The 20,232-nt window shown below is 34.6% G+C and overlaps 1 protein-coding gene across 2 annotated transcripts; it reads left to right on the forward strand.

Annotated features, from left to right (window-relative positions):
- Positions 1–397: 397 nt before the first annotated feature.
- On the forward strand, positions 398–11,129 carry LOC123554669 (multiple epidermal growth factor-like domains protein 10). 2 transcript variants are annotated; one of them, XM_045344941.2, is made up of 4 exons: positions 398–664; positions 2,212–3,970; positions 7,090–7,163; positions 7,598–11,129. In XM_045344941.2, exons 2-4 carry the CDS (start codon positions 2,956–2,958, stop codon positions 7,664–7,666), a joined length of 1,158 nt encoding a protein of 385 aa, XP_045200876.2. In that variant the 5' UTR covers positions 398–664; positions 2,212–2,955; the 3' UTR covers positions 7,667–11,129. The 2 variants fall into 2 exon arrangements, with proteins under 2 accessions (XP_045200876.2, XP_045200877.2); XM_045344942.2 differs by having other exon boundaries at positions 401–664; positions 7,595–11,129.
- The last annotated feature ends 9,103 nt before the right edge of the window (positions 11,130–20,232 follow it).

Genomic DNA, 20,232 nt, shown 5'->3' on the forward strand with positions numbered 1-20,232 from the left:
CTCCTGTCTACCATTTTTTTAAAAAAAATCGCCTCTTCATTTTTCAGTATCCAAACCAAAACTCTTGGCACATATCTAACATCAGACAGTGCCTTTTTAAATTCATTTCATATATCTTTATGAAGACACTGAAAAATAATTTTACTATTTGCTTCCTCTAAAGTAAGAAAAGATGCCAATAATACTAATAGAATCTGTAAACAATTTGTTAGAAGCATAGACTGCAGCCGAGTAATCTAATAGCAGACTCAGTCAATTGAGGCTATTCACGAGAAGTAATGAAATATGTTACATTTTGCAGCTCTCTAGCACGTGCTTAAGGAGGAGTTTGTTACGTTAAAATTACTGAATTTATCTGTTTGGATAAAGTTAAACGTAAATCCAACCACCCGTAAAACACTACAATAACTGCATAACGATATCACATTTCGACAAAACACAGATCGCTGTATTCATAAAACTAAAAATTATAAAGGTAAATGCACAGTTACAACGTAAACTTCCTAGTTGATATATTTGTTGAACGCAAAATACCAGCAAGGCAAGAATTTTCTCTTTTTATAATAGAGGTTTTATGAATGTGTTTACATTAAGGACGTAAAGTGACATCTAGTGATGGATAATAGAATAGTGTTTCTGTTTGCTGCAGTTGCCATGAATTTTGGTAAGTCTTTTCTTTTTGTTGTAATAGAAAATATATCCCGAATACTTTTAGTAAGCGTGTGTTAAGCAAAATAAGCTTTTAAAGAAGCCAGAAATTAAGATCTTCTTAAAATACTGGTGCAAAATTAAAAGAAAAATGAGAAGCACGTTTTACAACAATTTACCTTAGTCTTTGATACTATAAGCCCGCAAGTATTAAACGTACCAGAGTTGAGCCATCTGGTCTAGTCGCATATTGGCATTTTGGTACAATACTGGAAATAAGTTTTTATTTAGTGAATTTAAACTCAGTTTTAATATAAGAGTAATACCAGGTCACAACAGTGAGATTTAGATGTGATTGTACAGTTACGAAAGTTATTTAAAGGAAAACATTTCTCTTAAAAAATATATGACTCCCATTTTATCTTGATATTATGTACGTTTATGGTAATTCCTCAAAATGAGGTCAGGACTGAAATAGGTCTAGCAATGTTTAGAAGCTTTTTTGAAAACTGTCCACATATGTTTGGAATATTTATGGAATAATATTTAACCACATACGGACATATAAAATTTTTTGAAATAAGTGTGTTTACATGTAACTAAATAGTTTTATCACAGTTTTTGTCAGATTACTTATATTACAATATTTATAATGCTGTAAAGAAGTAAAGAAAAAGTGCCATACCACGAGGATTGTTAAAATCGCTGATATGTTTCACACGTATTTACCTTATTTGAAGACATTGCTCTGTATAGCATGTGTAACTGTACTCAGATGCAATTAGCTTTCAATGAGCGTTAATTAAATAAACGTAACCTTGACTCCTTTTAACTGAATCATTTTTCTGACAAGACAAGACGTATGAATAATGCACAGATAACATCCTTGTGTTTACTCTTTCCTTCAATTACACGCCATCTTATTTGACATTGTTAAAAAATAATACATCATGGTTATCTTTCAAATTGGTTTGGGTTAAACCTCGCTAAAAAAATCGTTTCAACTATTGTTTGTCATTTCATGCGTGTTGTTTCTTATTAACACGACAAAAGACAGTGTTTTGATATTAGATCAAATAACAGAGAGTAAGAAGTGTTGGTGGATTTGGAAATATCGGAAATTATATGTTAGTTAAAGCTTTCTTTTCCTCTACTTCCAACATACTACCCTTACCTACCGCAATTTACACAATTAAGTATGATTTTATATTTGCATCATCTTTAGTTTTATTTTCTTCGAAACAGCGCAATCACATCAACACCTTCTTGTACGATTGTTAAGCTTTTAGAAGCTATGAAACACTTCAGTACTATAGTATCACTCGTTCTTGAGAAAACAATGCAAGTAAAACATGGAAATGATTAACAAAACCCTAATTGTTACAGTTCCGTTTCAGAACCATTTAACTTTCAGATTTTTGGAATATATTGGTGCAGTCAACTGCTGACTGCTTGATTCTTATACGTGTCTTTTTTCTCAAAGGTATACAGAAAGTACGTTTATAAACATTCAGTACGTTAAAAAAATATTTTGGATAACACCGACTGAATATATCATTTTAGGTCATTTAGTGGCAAGCCAAAACATGAATTGCGCTCAAGGGAATTGGGGCACAGATTGCAAAAACACATGTCCCGAAGGTTGCTCGAACGTCGGATGTGACAAAGTTACTGGCTCTTGCTTCGGATGCGACTCAGGATATCACGGTAAACATTGTGACATTCCGTGTCCGGTTCATTGCCGATATGGGTGTGATCGTTTCACTACGAAATGCTCATCGTGTTACGCTGGTTGGTATGGCGATTCTTGCAATATACCATGTCACAATTGTGTCTCCTGTTCAGAAGCTACGGGTATTTGTTCAACATGTACAAATGGCTGGTATGGGACCAACTGCAGCATCCCGTGCTCCATTGAGACAGGTTGCAACAGAAATGACTGTACAAAATCTACTGGAGACTGTTTAGTCTGTAAGATAGGATGGTTTGGGCCAAAATGCGAAAAACAATGTCCAAAACAACTGTCATAATGGATGTCATAAAAGTTCTGGTTATTGCAACTCATGCAGCTCAGGATATTGGGGCTCTAACTGTTCAAAGCTTTGCCCTCCCAATTGTCATAATGGCTGTTCTAAAGGTAATGGTTATTGCAGTCTTTGCAATTCCGGATTCTGGGGTTCGAACTGTTCAGATATCTGCCAGGGAAAATGTGAAAGTTGTGATAAATATCGTGGAACGTGTTTGTTTTGCCCATATGGGTTATGGGGAAGTGACTGTTCGAAGACGTGTAATACTAATAACTGTAAAATGTGTGATATCAATACAGGTATTTGTAAAGCATGTGCATCAGGCTTTTGGGGACCAAACTGTAACTACCGATGCAATAACTGTTCCAATATAAAATGTGACATTTCCACGGGTATATGTGAGACATGTCCAGAGGGATTTGCTGGAGAAAATTGTAATATAAAGTGTGAGATTTCTACTTGTTCAAGTTGGCAGTGTGATAGGAAGCAAGGATTTAAATGTTCCAGCTGTGTAAATGGCTATTGGGGAACACTTTGTGAGAAACAATGCATGCGAAATGGCAGTTGTAACTACTGCGACAAGACAACTGGAATATGTAATTCGTGTTTAAGTGGATATTGGGGAACGTTTTGTGAGAAAAAATGCAGTGAGACTGACGCTTGTACATACTGCGACAGAAACACTGGAATTTGTAGTTCATGTTTAAGTGGATACTGGGGAAACCATTGTGGACATGCTTGCCCTAAAACTTGTTCTGGAACATGCTATAAAAGTACAGGACTATGTAGGTATTGCAAACAGGGATTCTGGGGAAACTCATGTGAGAGGAAATGTCTGGCAGGAGACGGGTGTCAGTATTGTAGCAAAACATATGGATCTTGTAGCACGTGTTCAAATGGTTACTGGGGTAGTCTGTGTGACAAAAAGTGCCCTACAATGTGTACAGGACAATACAGCAGGTATACAGGAAAGTGTTCAAGTTGCACGCCCGGCCACAAGGGTGTAAACTGTAGTAGTACATGCAAAGAGGAAAATAGCGAGACATGCAAAGGTTCAGACGATAGCTATACATGTACCAAATGTCGAGCGGGTTATTGGGGAGAAGGCTGTGATAATAAGTGCAAATCGGAGCGATGTTTGGAATGTCATATGACAGAAGGACGATGTACTTTATGTGAAGACGGCTTTTGGGGGAAATCTTGTAATCAAAAATGTCACGAGCGTTGTCATTGCTGCAGTCTGACTTACGGTACTTGTAGTGCACCGCATTCCTGTTTGATGTACAAGGCAACAGGTAATCTACATTTTTATAGACTTACTGATTGATTTATTCAAGCCGTAATAGCGAATAAAAACATATCTTTTATTTGTTTTTAGATCGAGAAGGAGAAAATTAAATCATATTTAGAGACAATTATTATACGAAATGGAGATTTTTCTTCAAACAAATAGTAATGATGAAATGTTAAGTTCATGAATTTTTCGGCTTTTTCAAAACTTTATTTTACTTGGCTTTATTCTATGCGTCGGAAGGTTCTTCTTATAGATTAACCATCGCGAGAGGAATTTGTTGCGGCCGTAGATTGTCCCCCCGTACTTGAATTCAGTGTTGATATATTTTCTGTTCCTTATACCACAGTCACACATACGGCGCAGATAGCTACGTTTAGCTGCGGATAGAATCGTAGTAATCCGTATCGATCCGTACTTGAGCCGTACGGATTGGTACGGATTGATATGGGTTATTACTTTAAGGTACGGCTCCGTGGCTAGACGTAGCTATCCGCGCCGTATGTGTGACTGGAATATAAGGGAACACGAAGTCCATTCAATATTCCATGAAATAGAATTCCACTGACGTCGGGCGTGAAGGGTATTGCACACCCTATTACCTCTTATGATCAGACTCGAACAAACCAAGTCTGCTATCATTTTAGTTGGTTGCATTCTATGTTCTCTGTGTTTATATTTAAGATCCATTCATACAAACAGTGTCATGAGGAATCTATTTTGATTTCTACAGCAGAGTTGAAGAATAGTAGCTGCATTGTTTCTCTACTTCCCCGTTCAAACGTCGTCTACGGATCGAATGTTCGTGAGTTCGATCCTCGGGCAGGGCGTATGTTCTCCGTGACGATTTGATAAAAGACTTTGTGTCTGAAATCAGTCGACCTCAACCTCTTGTTCAAATGGGGAGGTTGGCAGTTACTTGTGAAAAACAGGTTTGTACTGGTATAGAATCCAGCAAAACTTGTTAGGTTACCTGCCCGCCGTACATGACTGAAATACTGTTGAAAAACGGCATTAAACCAAAAGCAAACAAACAAATTTCGTCTACTTCCACGTTCAAATTGTCTCCCAGAACATGTAAATATTTTTTCTACTTCCATTGTTGGAATATTCACGACGTCAAAATTACACTCAGTGAAAACTTGTATCGAATATCAACATACTGGCAAACGCAGTCTTTATAAATCTAAACAATTATCTAAACACAAAAGAAACCGTTCGTCGGGTAAAACTTTTTGTCATAAGACATTACGCATAATTATTATTTTGTAATTATCATAAATTAATGACCTATTCGCATAATTGATTAATGGCCTGTGAACCAATGACTACAGTTTATTTTAAAATGATATGGTAGTATAATACTATCGTAGTAGTAAAATATTTTATTTACTCAATATTTACTCCTTATAATGTACACAGCATAACGTTTCATTCTTCATATAATTTGAAATGTCTCTGGGGACCTGTTTGTTTTGCTACATAAAGCGGTAAGTAATTCGTAACTCCATATTTACTCAGTATTAACTCCATATTTACTCCATATAATTTAAACAGCACAACTACATATTCCATGTTATCTAAACAGAACAACATTTCATAATCAATATAATCTTAACAGCACAACAGAATATAGTCCATATAATCTAAAGAGCTCAAAGGAGTTGGTCATTAAATCTTAACACCACAACTCGGCAAAATTGATATAATTCAAACAACACAAAGGTGCATATTCCATAAAATCTAAACTGTGTGTGCGTGTGCGAGTGCGTGTGTGTATGCGTGTGTGTGTTCGGGTTTAAAGTTTTTTTCCAACAATTTTCAGTCATATAAACGAAAGTGTCTACTTGCAGCAGTGAGAACAATGCCTAACTTTATAGTAATGCATTACCAGAATATCACGCCGTAGACATGTGACATGATATCCAATCCATTCACATTATACTGACGTGAGCTGACCAGTCCTAGAACTATTTTGTTAATGCTTAGCGCCAAGCAAGGAAGCAACAAGTACCATTTTCATGTCTTTGGTATGACGCGGCGAGGGATCGAACTCGTGAGCTTCCGCGCTCAAAGCGGCAAAGCGGAGTCTCTTCCGCTAGATTTATTTTATATAGTTTTATTTCGGCATAAAATGTATAAAACATGGCATCACAATACAATATCCATGAAAACAGAAACAAACATGTGATAATGATCCATGTCAACTACATATATACAAAGGATGACACAAAAAAGAGACATGGAATTTCTTGTCTATTGTGGTCTTTTAAATACAAAACATTTTGATATAAGAAGACAATTTTTAAAAATGCCACAGCAACTGGAAAAAGTATGGTGCACTATCAAATGCTAGACATGGACTTTTCATGTATCTAGGATTTTGGATAGACTATGCTACCGAGGTGGTAAAATCTAAACATATATAATTTTAATAGCACAACGAGGCATTCACTTTATAATTAAAACAGAACAATGGTAGATATATATAATCTTGATTTGGGGTTTGCAATATTGTTTGACACTCTGCAAGATTATCTACTTTTACGGGATGACTGAATACTTGAAAAATCTACGCAAATGTTGATTTTGTTTTTCCCCTATAGATTACTACACATTTTAATAAGTATTGAATTACTGAAGTTGTAAATGTAAAATGGAAGATAACTTCCTGGTGCTATCAATTAAACTGATGTACTATGACAGAGCTGTATGCGTGAAATATAATGATTTAAAGCAAAATGTAAGGCTAATACAGAAATCATATTGTATAAGTGTTACATCAAATTTAGCAAATGTTACTCCTTTGCCTATTGCGATACTGACTTCTATAAAGCTGAACATGCAAGCAAACCCATTCTTACAGATACATACATCTCTTAAGTGTATTTCGTACTTCGTGTGTGAATTCTGGGTTATACTCAATCCGTGTGGGAGGGCTAGTGGACGTGGATGATAGCTCTTCCACTACCTTCCGTGAACAGGGTCGACCAAACCAAATCTGCTGCATTTTCATTTATGTCGTGTTCGGGGACCTGTGGTTTTCAACTTTGTCTGTTTTAAAAATTCTTTTCAGATAATAATGTACTCGTATGAATTATGATCTATTTCTTGATTTTATAGCCGAAATAAGCAAAAGACAGCCGGAGCTACATCCGGAGGTAGAAATGTTGGACATCAGAGTGTTTCATACTCAGGTACGACTTATAATCTTTTACTTTCCTAGTCGAAAAAATATTATTTTACTTGACAGAGAACAATTCTTTATTACTTCTTTGCAACATTTTGAATGTACATGCTACGAGTCCGTATTGATAACAAATGCATGTATTTTGTTCATCATGTTATAAGTGTACGCTCGTCGTCTCCTTACTGGATACAAGTATACAATATAATTCGTTTACAACATTTTAATATACATCTGGCGTGTCCGTATTGATTACAAAAATATTTTGTCAACAACCTTTTAAGTGTACTTACGACGTGTCTGTATTGATTAAAAGTATATTTCGTTACAAAGGTTTGAGTGTATATTCGATACGTCCATACTGATTACAAATATATGTAAATTATATATAGTTATATTAATGAGCGTTTATATATCAATTCTTTTCTTTCCTATGATTAGTAGATCGTAAGAGAAAGGCCAAAGTTGAGACACCATCGCTTCAAACCGGAAAAGTCAACCGCACATATATGACTGAGGAAGCAAACAAAGGATTTGAAGAAGAAGAAAATTATGAAAGTGTCCTCGAATCAGACGAGATCTACGAAAACCCATAGGTCTCTGATAAGAAACAACTGACTTTATTGTTATTGTTGTTGTTGTTGTGTATATCGTTTCAAATCACGCTTTTCATACATACTTATTCACTTGTATATACAATGTGATATGAAAATATTTCCTCATATACAATTCTTAAAGTTGACCAGGTTTCACACTGTGTTGCAAATTTTAAACAACTTTCACCGTGCCGTTTTTTTGTAAATTTTGCATAATATATGGTATTTCTTCACGCTCAGGAAGAGACAAAATTCAATGTGATGGCCACTATCTAAAACGCTTGCAGAGAATTCATTACAACATTAATTTTGATAAAAGAAACATCAAACTATTGTTAAACAATTATAAAACACAAAATAAAACTTTAAAAATCATTTTTGTCTAGGGTGCCTCAAGTAAACAGATTTAATGAGACAGAATTCTAACTCCAACATTGAAAAACTAAGGTCGAATCCGGTGGGTCTGTTTTGAATTTTGCTCACTTCATTCAAAAATAACCTTGGGGCAATAGTAAAACCTACCTGCATTTCTTCCATAACATGTAATCTAACGAATGAAGGCAAAATAGAGAACTTTTACCGCACGTAACTCAGTATACTCTACCCCTCCTGATTCAGAAGTAAATTTACATTAAACAGCAAAAATCGCTTATAAAATGAAAATTTTCCACTTTTGTACAATTCATCCATAATTAGTCTTGAAAGAAGTAAAAACTTACTAGAAAAAAAAGGAAAACATGGAGAAAAAAAATTTGGTCCCAGTGGGGTTTGAACCTACGCCCTCCTGAAAATTGCAGTCAAAGTAGGTTTATGGTAGGAATTGAATACTCTTCAAAAAGGAGATACTCTATTACGGGTCCAATACCTTAATATTTTTTTTGTGAGAGGAAATATTTGTTACTTATTCATGATGTAGAAGTTAGAAAGTGTTATTTAGCCTTTCGTTTAAGTGCCTATAGGCTTCAAATAGTAATGGGTAAATATTTAATCAAAGTACCCCCTGTAAACTTTGTAATAATGACCAAGTTGAAATCAAAATTAATCTTTTAATTCTATCGTTATCATTGTGCTGTTATGAGACCAAAAATAATTGTCCAACTAAATAATATGTCTGATAATATAAAAGGTCAAATTTATTTTGCAAATGACAAAGGAATTTTTGATTTTATTCAACTATTTTCTGATTGTTTCAGAACTCGTAGGTCGAGTATGTAGAATGGCTTGATTGGTTTTATTTGATGAGCATTTGAATTCATAGTATGTTTCAATGAAAGATACGCATATTTTAACTTGAAATTAATTGTTTGATTTAAATGTACATGTGCTTTATATTTAGTTAATTGTATTACATATCAGTTTGTCATGCCTTATTTCTGTACTGAAATTTCTTACGTTTCATTTATTTTTGATTGATATGGCATAAAGGGCCCATTAAGTGTTTATAAAATATTCTATTCTATGGTTTTAAATTCTCTTCTATTTTATTCTACGGTGTACAATATTACGTTTGTTCAAAGAAAATTAACCTGTCTGAAGTTATTTTGAAAACAATTAAGAGCGCACATCTTTGTGGTCTTTAAATAGACATTTAAAGGTTTTTAAGGTTTTCCCTTGTTGTGTAAACATTTTCATTTTCCAATAATCTGATGATAAAAGTATCTCTGACATTACAAAAATAATCACGTGAATTGTAATATATGAATAAATACTTGTTTATATCCTTTCAAAAGTTTTTGCATAAAGTCCCTACACCCCTAGCCTGGGTAATATTTTTTGTTGGAATAATCATCTAAAGCGTCATTTTTTTAAAACGCAGTTTGAAATAAATGTTTAAAAAAGACCAATTTATTATAAAATATGAGCTGATTACCAAAAACCAAAGCAATTTATTTCCTGCTTTGTTTATTTGGCGACATTTTTTCAAAATGGACTGAGGTGCAAAAATACATAAAATCATATGATTGCAGAATTTGAATTTCGTGTAATTTAGATATCATATTTACAATTATAGTCGTTTTTAAAATATTAATTTACAAATATTAAAGGGATTGGAAAAAGAGTTATTGCAGCGTCAGAAGATGCATTTAGTACACGTATATTCTTTGATAAAGTAGCATCAAACATTACAATCATGTACATCTTACAATGAGAACATATGTTATAACAAATACTTACCTTGGGTTGTGGACTTCAGCCTGTCTGTCAGCATTTTTTTTAACCAAAACAAGTGTTTACCATCAAGATAAAATCTTTTGTTTGATGACACTTTACTGTAACAAGTTTTTGATAATAATAGGCACAACTGTATTTTTGGTAAAATTCAATTGTTAAGTCGACTGGCAGGTCAGCATTTTGAAATTTTGTAAATAAACATACTTTTCTTTATAAAATAACCAGCTTGTTGAACTACATGTTTTCTGGTTCTTGAACTTTATTTATTTATTTGATGGATTTCTCACATGAAGAATTAAACGCCCCGAATGAGGCTCGAACCCGCATCAATGAGGGGCAAGTGATTTTAGGTCAGTGGCCTTAACCAATCGGCCACGGAGGCCCCGGCTCTTCGAAAAGATCCTTTACTTGAGAATATCTCTTTCAGATAATGATAATTGTTTGTTATCACGATTCGTGCATCTCCTGATTTAAAATTGAAGTAAGCGTCGTTTTGACACTTCTATGAATGCTATAAAGTATTTCCATCTGTAAAGCAACTTCCACAATTAACTTTGCAAAGAGTTATCTCATACCGCGGACGGCATACCTACATAGTGAGTCACTCACTGGCCTAAATGCAAAAGATGCATGTGCAAAATTTGAATAATTCTGGATATCAAATTGGAGCTAAGATGATTTCTGTATATTTCAAATGATTAAACATGGAAACCATAAATTTTTAATTATTATGAATACTTTATTTTATCGTTTGCTATAATTCTGAGGAAACAGTTCTGGGATTTTAGAGTGGTATTTTAAAGTTGGGCAAACGCCTTCAACAACTTTAATGTCATTTTTATTTATAATTTGAGCCGCGCCATGAGAAAACCAACATAGTGGCTTTGCGACCAGCATAGATCCAGACCAGCCTGCGCATCCGCGCAGTCTGGTCAGGATCCATGCTGTTCGCTAACGGTTTCTCTAATTGTAGTAGGCTTTAAAAGCGAACTGCATGGATCCTGACCAGACTGCGCGGATGCGCAGGCTGGTCTGGATCCATGCTGGTCGCAAACCCACTATGTTGGTTTTCTCATGGCACGGCTCATTTCAGAAGTCATTTACAGAATGAAAATATGCCTTACAAAGAGTCAGATCTGAAGTCAGTGTTCAATTGCAACTTTTCTGTAACTACCTCCCGTTACTGAGAAAATTAATTTAAAGTTGTGTGTTTTTCTTTATTAAATATGATTTACTGACTTACTGTTTCCAATACTTGGGCTGTTTCTGGAGCCAAAAATCGCCTCCCTTCTCATCTCTAAAAAGTGTTTTCCCCATTTTAATCTTTAGATATATTGACAAAATAAACGTACCATTTAATTGATATCTCAATAGCAAGACATTCTATCAATAATACAAAAAGAATTTTTAAGACGATCTGTATGAAGCACAGTGCACAACCGAGTAAAATATTGAATTTAGCAGGTTCGGTTTAAATGAGACTGCCCACGAGAGGAAATTTTCAACAGGTTGCACGTGCACTAGCACCCAGTTTAGTAATAAGCGAACACCCACTTCAACGCAAAGTTGGTAACGTTAAAGTTACTGAATTTACCTGTTTGTATAAAGTGAAATGTAAACCGAAATATTTATTTTTGTCCTTGCATTCTAAAATAACTACGCAATAATATCACGTTTCAACATATTGCGAATCGCTTTAACCCTATAACAGTTCAATAATTGTAAATGAAAAGACATTTAAAACCTAAACTTCCTAGTTAATAAAATATTATTCGTTATGTCTGGTAGATGCACCTATAGTTTAAAAATAAAGTGACGTGTGGCGATGGATAACCTAATCGTGTTACTGTTTGCAGCTGTTGCCATGAAGAGTGGTAAATAATTTCTTTTTGTTGTAATCAAAATTCCGAATAACTTTAAGAAATATTGTAAGCAGTACCTCACTTTTACAGAATCCAAAAATAGTAAAATTTATGCTATTACTTCAATAAATGATGAAATATTAAATATTGAAATACTGATGGAAAAATAAGAACAAAAATGAGAAACATGTTTTAATACTTATGACAGCTGGTGTAATATGCTTTACGTTAGTCTTTGATACTAGAATTAATTGCATCGAAGTGTGCATAGATATATCTTAACAAATTTCATTTCACCGTTTTTGTCCGATTGTACGTATGTAATCATGTTAAAACCTGCAAAAATGAACGAAAATTTGCAAAGCGATGATGGTTATTACGATAATTATTATTATCGCTGATATCGCATATATTCATACATCAACAATGACATTTAATTTTATTCTCCAGGCTGTAAACGTGTCCAGAAAAACAAAAATCAGCTTTCTTTTTATAGTTAGTGTACCGGAAACGTGTTTAATGCGGACCCAGGATTCTTTTCCAGGGCGGGTCCAAATAGGGGCAGATGTGGGATGGGGGTTCTCACCCTGGTGGGTGTACAGGGGTTCTCCCGGAAAAGTTATATTTCTCGGGGTCAACGGAGAGCAAATTTCGAGCGTTTTAGAGCAAAAAAAAAAGAATCTGAATCCCATCAAAATAAAGACTTGTAAAGTTTTATAAAAAATATAATATAAATCATGTATTTCCATTATCGATGTGAATGTTTGTCGTATGATCTCAAACGTTACAAGTTCTAACGACGAGGAGGTCTCAACTTTTAAAACTTTTTTATTTTTTAATCTTATTATTTATTTATTTTTATTTCATTTTATTTCTAATTGGGGTTTGTTTGTAAGGATCCAGTATAATTCACATAATTTATGCTCATTCACCTGCCCTAACCAAAAATTTCGACTAATAAAGCCTCCTGTTGCCTGTCTTAATGAATCTTTCGACAATATCACTGTGTTTAATAAAAGTTTTTATCATTAACTTTGAAAATTATAGGTGTGTGTGTGTGTGTGTGGGGGGGGGGGGGGTGTTCTGTTCTATATTTTAAAAAATCATTATTTATTTGCTCATTCAAATCAATATTTCCATAGCCATTAACTTTTTATCCGTAGGTAATAATGTTTTGGAGATTTGTAAATAACATATACTTTACTTTATAAATTTACTAGCTTGTTTAACTACATATTTTCGGCTGTAAGGAATTCATTTATTTATTTGTTGGGTTGAACATCGCACCAACACAACCATAGGTCATACAGGGACTTTACAGCTTTGATGATGCAGGAAGACCCCAGATGCACCTCTATGCATTATTTCATCACAAGTGGGCACCGGGGTAGAACCACCGACATTCCGTAAGCCAACTGGATGGCTTTCTTACATGCAGAATTCAACGCCCAGAGTGAGGCTCGAACCCACATTGATGAGGCGCAGTTTATTTGAAGTCAGAGGTCTTACCCACTCGACCATGGAGGCCCAGGCTCTTAGAAAAGACCCGTTACTTGAGAATATTACTCCTACATAATGATAATTTTTTGTTATTACCATTCGTTCATCTCTTAATTTAAAAATGAAGTTAGCGTCGTTTTGAGAACCATAAACGATTTTTTACTATGGTTACAACTAACTTCTATTGGCCATAGTAATAATAAAATATATTCAGGCTATGTTGAAAATAATGCTGGTTACAAGAAAATATGTCGTCTGTATAAAGCAAAAGCAACAGTTTAAGCGAGGTTTCATCATTCGTTGGGTCATTGAGATTTATACACTGGGCATTATGTATTCCTAAGTAACTCTGAAAACCATTAAAATGAAGAGAAAACAGACTGCAGCTTAGATTTTTACCCTGGTGAACCCCGATTTCGGATAGGGACAAATTGTGACTGTGTGCTGTTTTGTATCACACAATACTTATTCTTTTGGTACATGTTGAAAATGACTTGAGAAAAAGCCATTTACATTGGTCTGTAGTAGTAGACCGAACCGCCAATTCTTGTTCAAAGTATTGTGAAAAAATTATAAAAAGTTTTTCTTTTTTTCTTCATAATTTCAATCAGCACATGCGCTGTAAATCAGTACATAAATATCCACATATTTTTCCCATATGAACATCTTCGCGTTCTTTCGCATTTATGCAAGAACGTCCGGTCAAGCAGAAGTTCATTATGCAATGCCTACTTTGCGGTGCGTTATGCGGTGTTTTTACCTACGTATAATGAGAATTGAAGATCCGCGGATAAGAATATGTATTTTTATTCTACCGTCATGTGAAATAAAGGGCAAAATCTAAAGGTTTAATAAATTTTGATTTAAAGGTCACAGAAACTTTGTTGTGTTTTTTTTTCAAAACGACGCCATTTTTATTATTGAAAACAACTTCTAAAGACATATTTATGCAACGAATTTTATAAACGAGCTTTAATCATGTGTGTGAGACCATTACGTTATGCATTTGCAATAACCAAAACATGTTTCATAATCATCAATTTTTTCTATTGATACCCAAGTCACACATACGGCATAGCACGTTTAACTACGGATGAATAAGTTACAACCAAGTTGGACTTAAGACGCGCTCAAATGGCTACTGATCGCTTCAACTTTTGTGCAAGTTTAAAAGTTGGAGAAACTTGCCAGTTTGGGATAAGTCATGAATATGTTTTGACCAAGTGTTGATACGGATTGATACGGATTACTACATTGAGGTACGGCTCAGGTACAGATCGATACGGATTACTACGTAGCTATCCGCGCTGTATGTGTGACTGGGGTTTTAAACACATACATTAGTGGCGAATTAATCTTTAAACTATTGTTTAAGCAGTCACATACCTAGTTGGAGGGTTACGTTGAAAAAATGATTTTTACATCTGGAGTAGGATAAATAGAACATTAAGTTACTGTCTTTTATAAATTTGAATTAATTAGGTTTGTCTACGAAATAAATAAAAGTCTCGACTAAGAGTCTCGACTTATATATTTTCTTCCACTTGCCTAATAAATATAAATTTGTAAGACAGTAACTTAATATTCTCTGCATGTCATCTACCCTTTGAATCATAGATATGATAATTTAAATGAAAATTCTAAAACGAAAAATGTAGTTATTGAACCTTCGCCGTTTCAAATGGAAAATAGCGATGTGTGACCTCTAAAATTTGGACACCCTCCAAGTTATTAGTGAACAGAATTTAAAACGATCTTAAGTAAAACCAAAGTACACATTTTTGGGGATAACGGACAGAATAACCCGGGACTAACCCCCACTCCCACTCAATCAGAGCAAGGCGGACATAATTCTCCCTTTTACTTTTTATCAAATATACCCTTATGCTTAATTCATTCCTTTTAAAAATGCATAATTAATTTTGATGACTCAAGGTAAAATGTTTTAAGATACACATCACAAATAACGGACGGACAAGGGCGACTCCTAGTCCTCCAAAGAAAAATGGAAATATTTAGGGGTAGTGGAGGGACACAAATATGGCATACATTTCTTTTACAATGGTTTAACATTTGTTAGCACAAACTTATCTTTTGATTGAAAAATGAAATTTATGTTGAGAGGTACCGCCGTGGACTTCTGGATACTTACTTTTCTTCAAACATTAAGAAAAGTGTTTTTTAATTCAATGTTTTTATTTGGTTACCTTAATTTTATATTTCTTACTTTTCTGATTTATTTTTCTTTATGATAAACTGTGGTTATTATCCAACTTTATATAACAAAATTACCTTTTCACGAGAAAACCAATTATTATTCGACCGAGTTGTATGTTATGAATCAACTATTCGAATAGTCACGTTCAATAGACCGTGTTTTTGAAATGAATAGGTTTTTATGGTTTGTTGTATAATTAAGTTATATTTGTTTATAAAACAAGAAAATCATTTATTGGTTTAAGTCAGAGAAACCACTCGTAACTGCCATAGTTACTTCTGGTTTCTTCTAAGTATGCCGAATTTTACATTTATATTAAAATACCTATTTTTCCCAATAATATTCAAAATAATATACCGATATGAAAATAATAAATAATTCAAAACACTTAAGGATGATTAAGACTAAATATTAGATTCAATTTTAGGACCTTTATTGGCAAGTCATGTAAAATGCGCTAAAGGGTACTGGGGTACAGATTGCAGAAATATATGTTCCGAATGATGCTCGTACATCAGGTGTGACAAAGTTACTGGCACATGCTTTGGATGCGACTCAGGATATCACGGAAAACATTGTGACATTCCATGTCCTGGTCATTGTGTTTGTGATCGTGTCAATGCGAAATGCACATCATGTTACACTGGCTGGTACGATGATTCGTGCAACATACCATGTCACAGTAATTGTGCCTCATATTGTTCGAAGTCAACCGGATACTGTTCACGGTGTAAAGTAGGCTGGTTTGGGTCAAAATGTGAAAAGCAATGTCCAAACAACTGTCATAATGGATTCTATAAAAGTTCTGGTTATTGCAGTTACTGCAATTCTGGGTTTTGGGGTTCTCAATGTTCAAGTGTTTGCCCGAATAAAATGTGAGAGCTGTGATAAATCTGATGGGACATGTTTGTTTTGTCCTAACGGCTTTTGGAGAAGTAACTGTTTGAAAACGTGTAGTATCAACAATTGTAAAATATGTGATATAAATATAGGTACTTGTAAAGCATGCAACAATGGTTTTTGGGGATCTAATTGCAACTATGTATGCAACCACTGCTCAACTGGAAAATGCGACATTTCTTCCGGCGTTTGTGAGACCTGTCCAGATGGGTTTGCAGGAGAACAATGCAATATAAAGTGTAATATATCCACCTGTTCCAACTGGTATTGTGATAAAAACCGAGGATTTGCGTGTACACGTTGCGATAAGGGATTTTGGAAGAAACAATGTGGTGTAAATAACACTTGTTTATATTTCTACAAAGATACGGGATACTGTTGGTCTTGCAAAGGCGGATTCTTAGGTGCATTTTGCGAGAACAAATGCACTGAAAATAACAGATGTAGCTCTTGCAACAGAAATACTGTACTATGTTCTTCATGTTTAAGTGGATATTGGGGAAATGTTTGTGAGAAAGGTTTTAATAAAATAGCTGCGATAAAGACACAGGAAAATGTTTGTCTTGCAAAGCCGGATTCTGGGGCACATTTTGTGAGAACAAATGCCTGTTAGGAGACAGATGTCTTTACAGCGGCAAATCCAACGGAATATGTGAAACATGCGTAGTCGTTTTTTGGGGAAGCGTGTGTGAACAGAATTGTCCTTCAAACTGTACAGGACACTGCGATAAAGAGAAAGGAACGTTTTTCTCTTGTATACCGGGTTTACGTGGTTTCAACTGTGATACTACATGTGAAAATGATAACTGCGAAACTTGCAAACGCTATGGTGACAGTCCTTCCTGTACAAAGTGCCGAACAGGATACTGGGGCCAAAGCTGCGATAGTGAGTGTAAGCCTGATCAATGCATTGAATGTCATATGGATGACGGACGCAGTACTCTTTGTGATGACGGATTTTAGGGGACGTCATGTCATTGAAGGTGCCACGAAGGGTGTAAATGCTGCAATAGCACTTTCGGTACTTGTTCTCAAGAACATTACTGCTTTGGAACAAATAGAATGTACAACACAGCAGGTATCCATTTTAGAATCGGCTGAATAAAACGTAGATCAAAACTACATAAAGTAATTATGTATCATTATAAACAATAAGAGAATTGATATCTGTGATACACGTGTGATGAAGGTAAATAAAATTCTGTTAAAAATATGCTCAACTGGTGAATGTAAAAATTGAAATTTCTTTCTTCATACGTGATGAATGACAAAATTGAAACTTCTTCAATACAAGTTTAGTATTAGTATGTATTCGTTAATATTGTAGGCCTCATGTTACTATTTACTGTGTTCTTTATTTTGATTGTCTAGTGGTACCTGCGCAAGCAAACAACACCTTGGTTACTGTTGGAATTGCATTAATTGGCTGTTCTGTAGCAGTGCTTTTCGTAGCTATTGGCGCATCGTGCATTATGAGAAGGTAAGCAAAACTATCTTTACAGCTGCATCTACATATATCCTGAAAAATATAACCAAAATTGACAAGGAAGTGCTACATACTCAATGTTACCTTAGTCAAACACCAGTTGAGAACATCTAGGTTTTGATGATTTATTTGACGTTTTTGTATTGATTTAGTAATTACGTTTATTAGTTTAAGTTTGAGAACAAATATTGCTTGAAGCACTCACCGAATTTCAAAATGCTCCTTCAATATTTTGACAATCTTTTGCATAATACCAATGGTAAATATATTAAATTTCTCACATTTTTAAACAAATATATTTTAAGAGCATGATAAAACATGCAACAAATTTAAACCAACAAAGTTTCACTTTGAGAGGCATAACTATTCAGATGAATGTTTTATTTTTATTTTTAGCTCAGTGGTTTGCACACTGGCTTTCCAATCCTGAGGTCGGCGGTTCGATCCCCGGCAGCTACTCGGGAATTTTCAGAAACGCTTTTCAGTGTTTCCCACCCAACTAGAGGTGTACTGGTCAGGAACCCAGGCAATCCTTGCGTGTATCAGTGCTATACACTGAGCACGTTAAAGAACCAGGCTGTCTATTCGAAACGAGCTAGGCTAAGTTAGCCGGACAAGCCTGTATCTGATTTCTGATCTATCTGTCGTGGGGGCTTTGTCTCACTCTGTCCCTCTGGTCAGATCGCTCTGTGTCTGTGCTAGTAGAGGATGAATTATGCGCCCTTGTGTGGCTGCATTTTAACTATGTAAAGCGCCTTTGAACGTGAAATTGATCATGAAAAGGGCGCTATATAAATCTGGTATAATAATAATATAATAATAATAACTAGTAAATGTTGTTTGAAAGGAAACAGAGGTGTTGACATTTGGTCCTTGGGATATGGTTAAGCGGATTTTGTGGTTGTGTTAATCTATGAAATCAAATCCCAACGCTCACAAAAATTGAAACGGACAATTTGATGTCACCCCATAAAAATGCCGTTTCAGACAAAGAAAAAACAACAAAATTCCGTGCCCACGAAATTAAATTAAAATATTTCAGAGTATTGAGCATTAACTGATAAATATTCAAATACAAATTAAGATATAAACTTGTTTCCAAAATTTGAACGTATACAATTTGCAGGTTTGTAAATCCTATGTAGATCTTTATTTATTATACTTTTTTGACTAAGTCTTTTGGATTGAGGTAATAAAATGTTTCGATACCATAACATTATTGATCAAAGATGAACAAGGTACTAACGACAAATGTTTTAGATATGTGAATATATTGCCAAACGTCTCTGGGAGGGGAGGGGTTGCGGGGTCGTTAGAAGTTTAGTTAATTTAAAGGACAGATTTTGTAGTGCTTTTCAAACGGCACTAATTACGTCTAATCGGTCAAAGATTTAGGATGCTTATTACCTTGATTTATTGGCATAGGGATACCCTGCAAACTTGTCCCTTTAACTGTGATGACAAAAATGGAAAGTAATGCATGTATTTCAAGGTGTCTAGCTTCTCTTCCATTCGAAGATAACATCTGCTTTCTGAAAAGAATGGTTTATTACAGAAGACTACAGATTGCATGATATTATTGTGTAAAAGGGTATTGCATTACTGAAGTTATAGACAGTACACACGAGGTGTGAAATTCCTTGTGCTATATATTAAATGTCTCAACATTGCCTTTGCTAATATTTTAATACGCGCTCTAAATAGCTACCAGAGACATGAATTATTTACAGCAAAATCTAGGTCTGTTATATATTATAGCTCTAAAATAATCAATTTCTAATCCATCTAAATTTAAAAATGAAAATACGGCATTTCAATAAATCCTGATTTATCTATAGACGACTGCAGACAGTGTCGTGTTTATTTGTAAATACCTATTGAAATATTGATGTCATAGAAAATATAACTGCCTAGTTTAAAGCGGTGAAAACACACCAGAAAGTCGTTCTATTGCATTGTTTTGCTGCAGTCAAGTTTTGTAAAACATGCAATATCAAACTACAACTGCCTAGTTTAACACGGTGAACACCAGAAAGTCGTTCTATTGCGTTGTTATGCTTCAGTCAATTATTGTAAAACATGCGATATCAAAGTATAACTGCCTAGTTTAACATGGTGAACACCAGAATGTCGTTCTATTGCGTTGTTATGCTGCAGTCAAGTATTGTATAACATGTGATATCAAACTGTAACTGCCTAGTGTAACATAGTGAACACCAGAAAGTTGTTCTATTGCGTTGCTTTGCTGCAGACAAGTTTTGTAAAACGTGCGATATCAACCATACAACAATTTCTTCTTTTTTCACAGCCGAAGCAAACAGAAGGCTGGTGCAACTACATCAGAA

Source organism: Mercenaria mercenaria, chromosome 7, assembly GCF_021730395.1.
Source record: "Mercenaria mercenaria strain notata chromosome 7, MADL_Memer_1, whole genome shotgun sequence".
Lineage (NCBI taxonomy): Eukaryota > Metazoa > Mollusca > Bivalvia > Venerida > Veneridae > Mercenaria > Mercenaria mercenaria.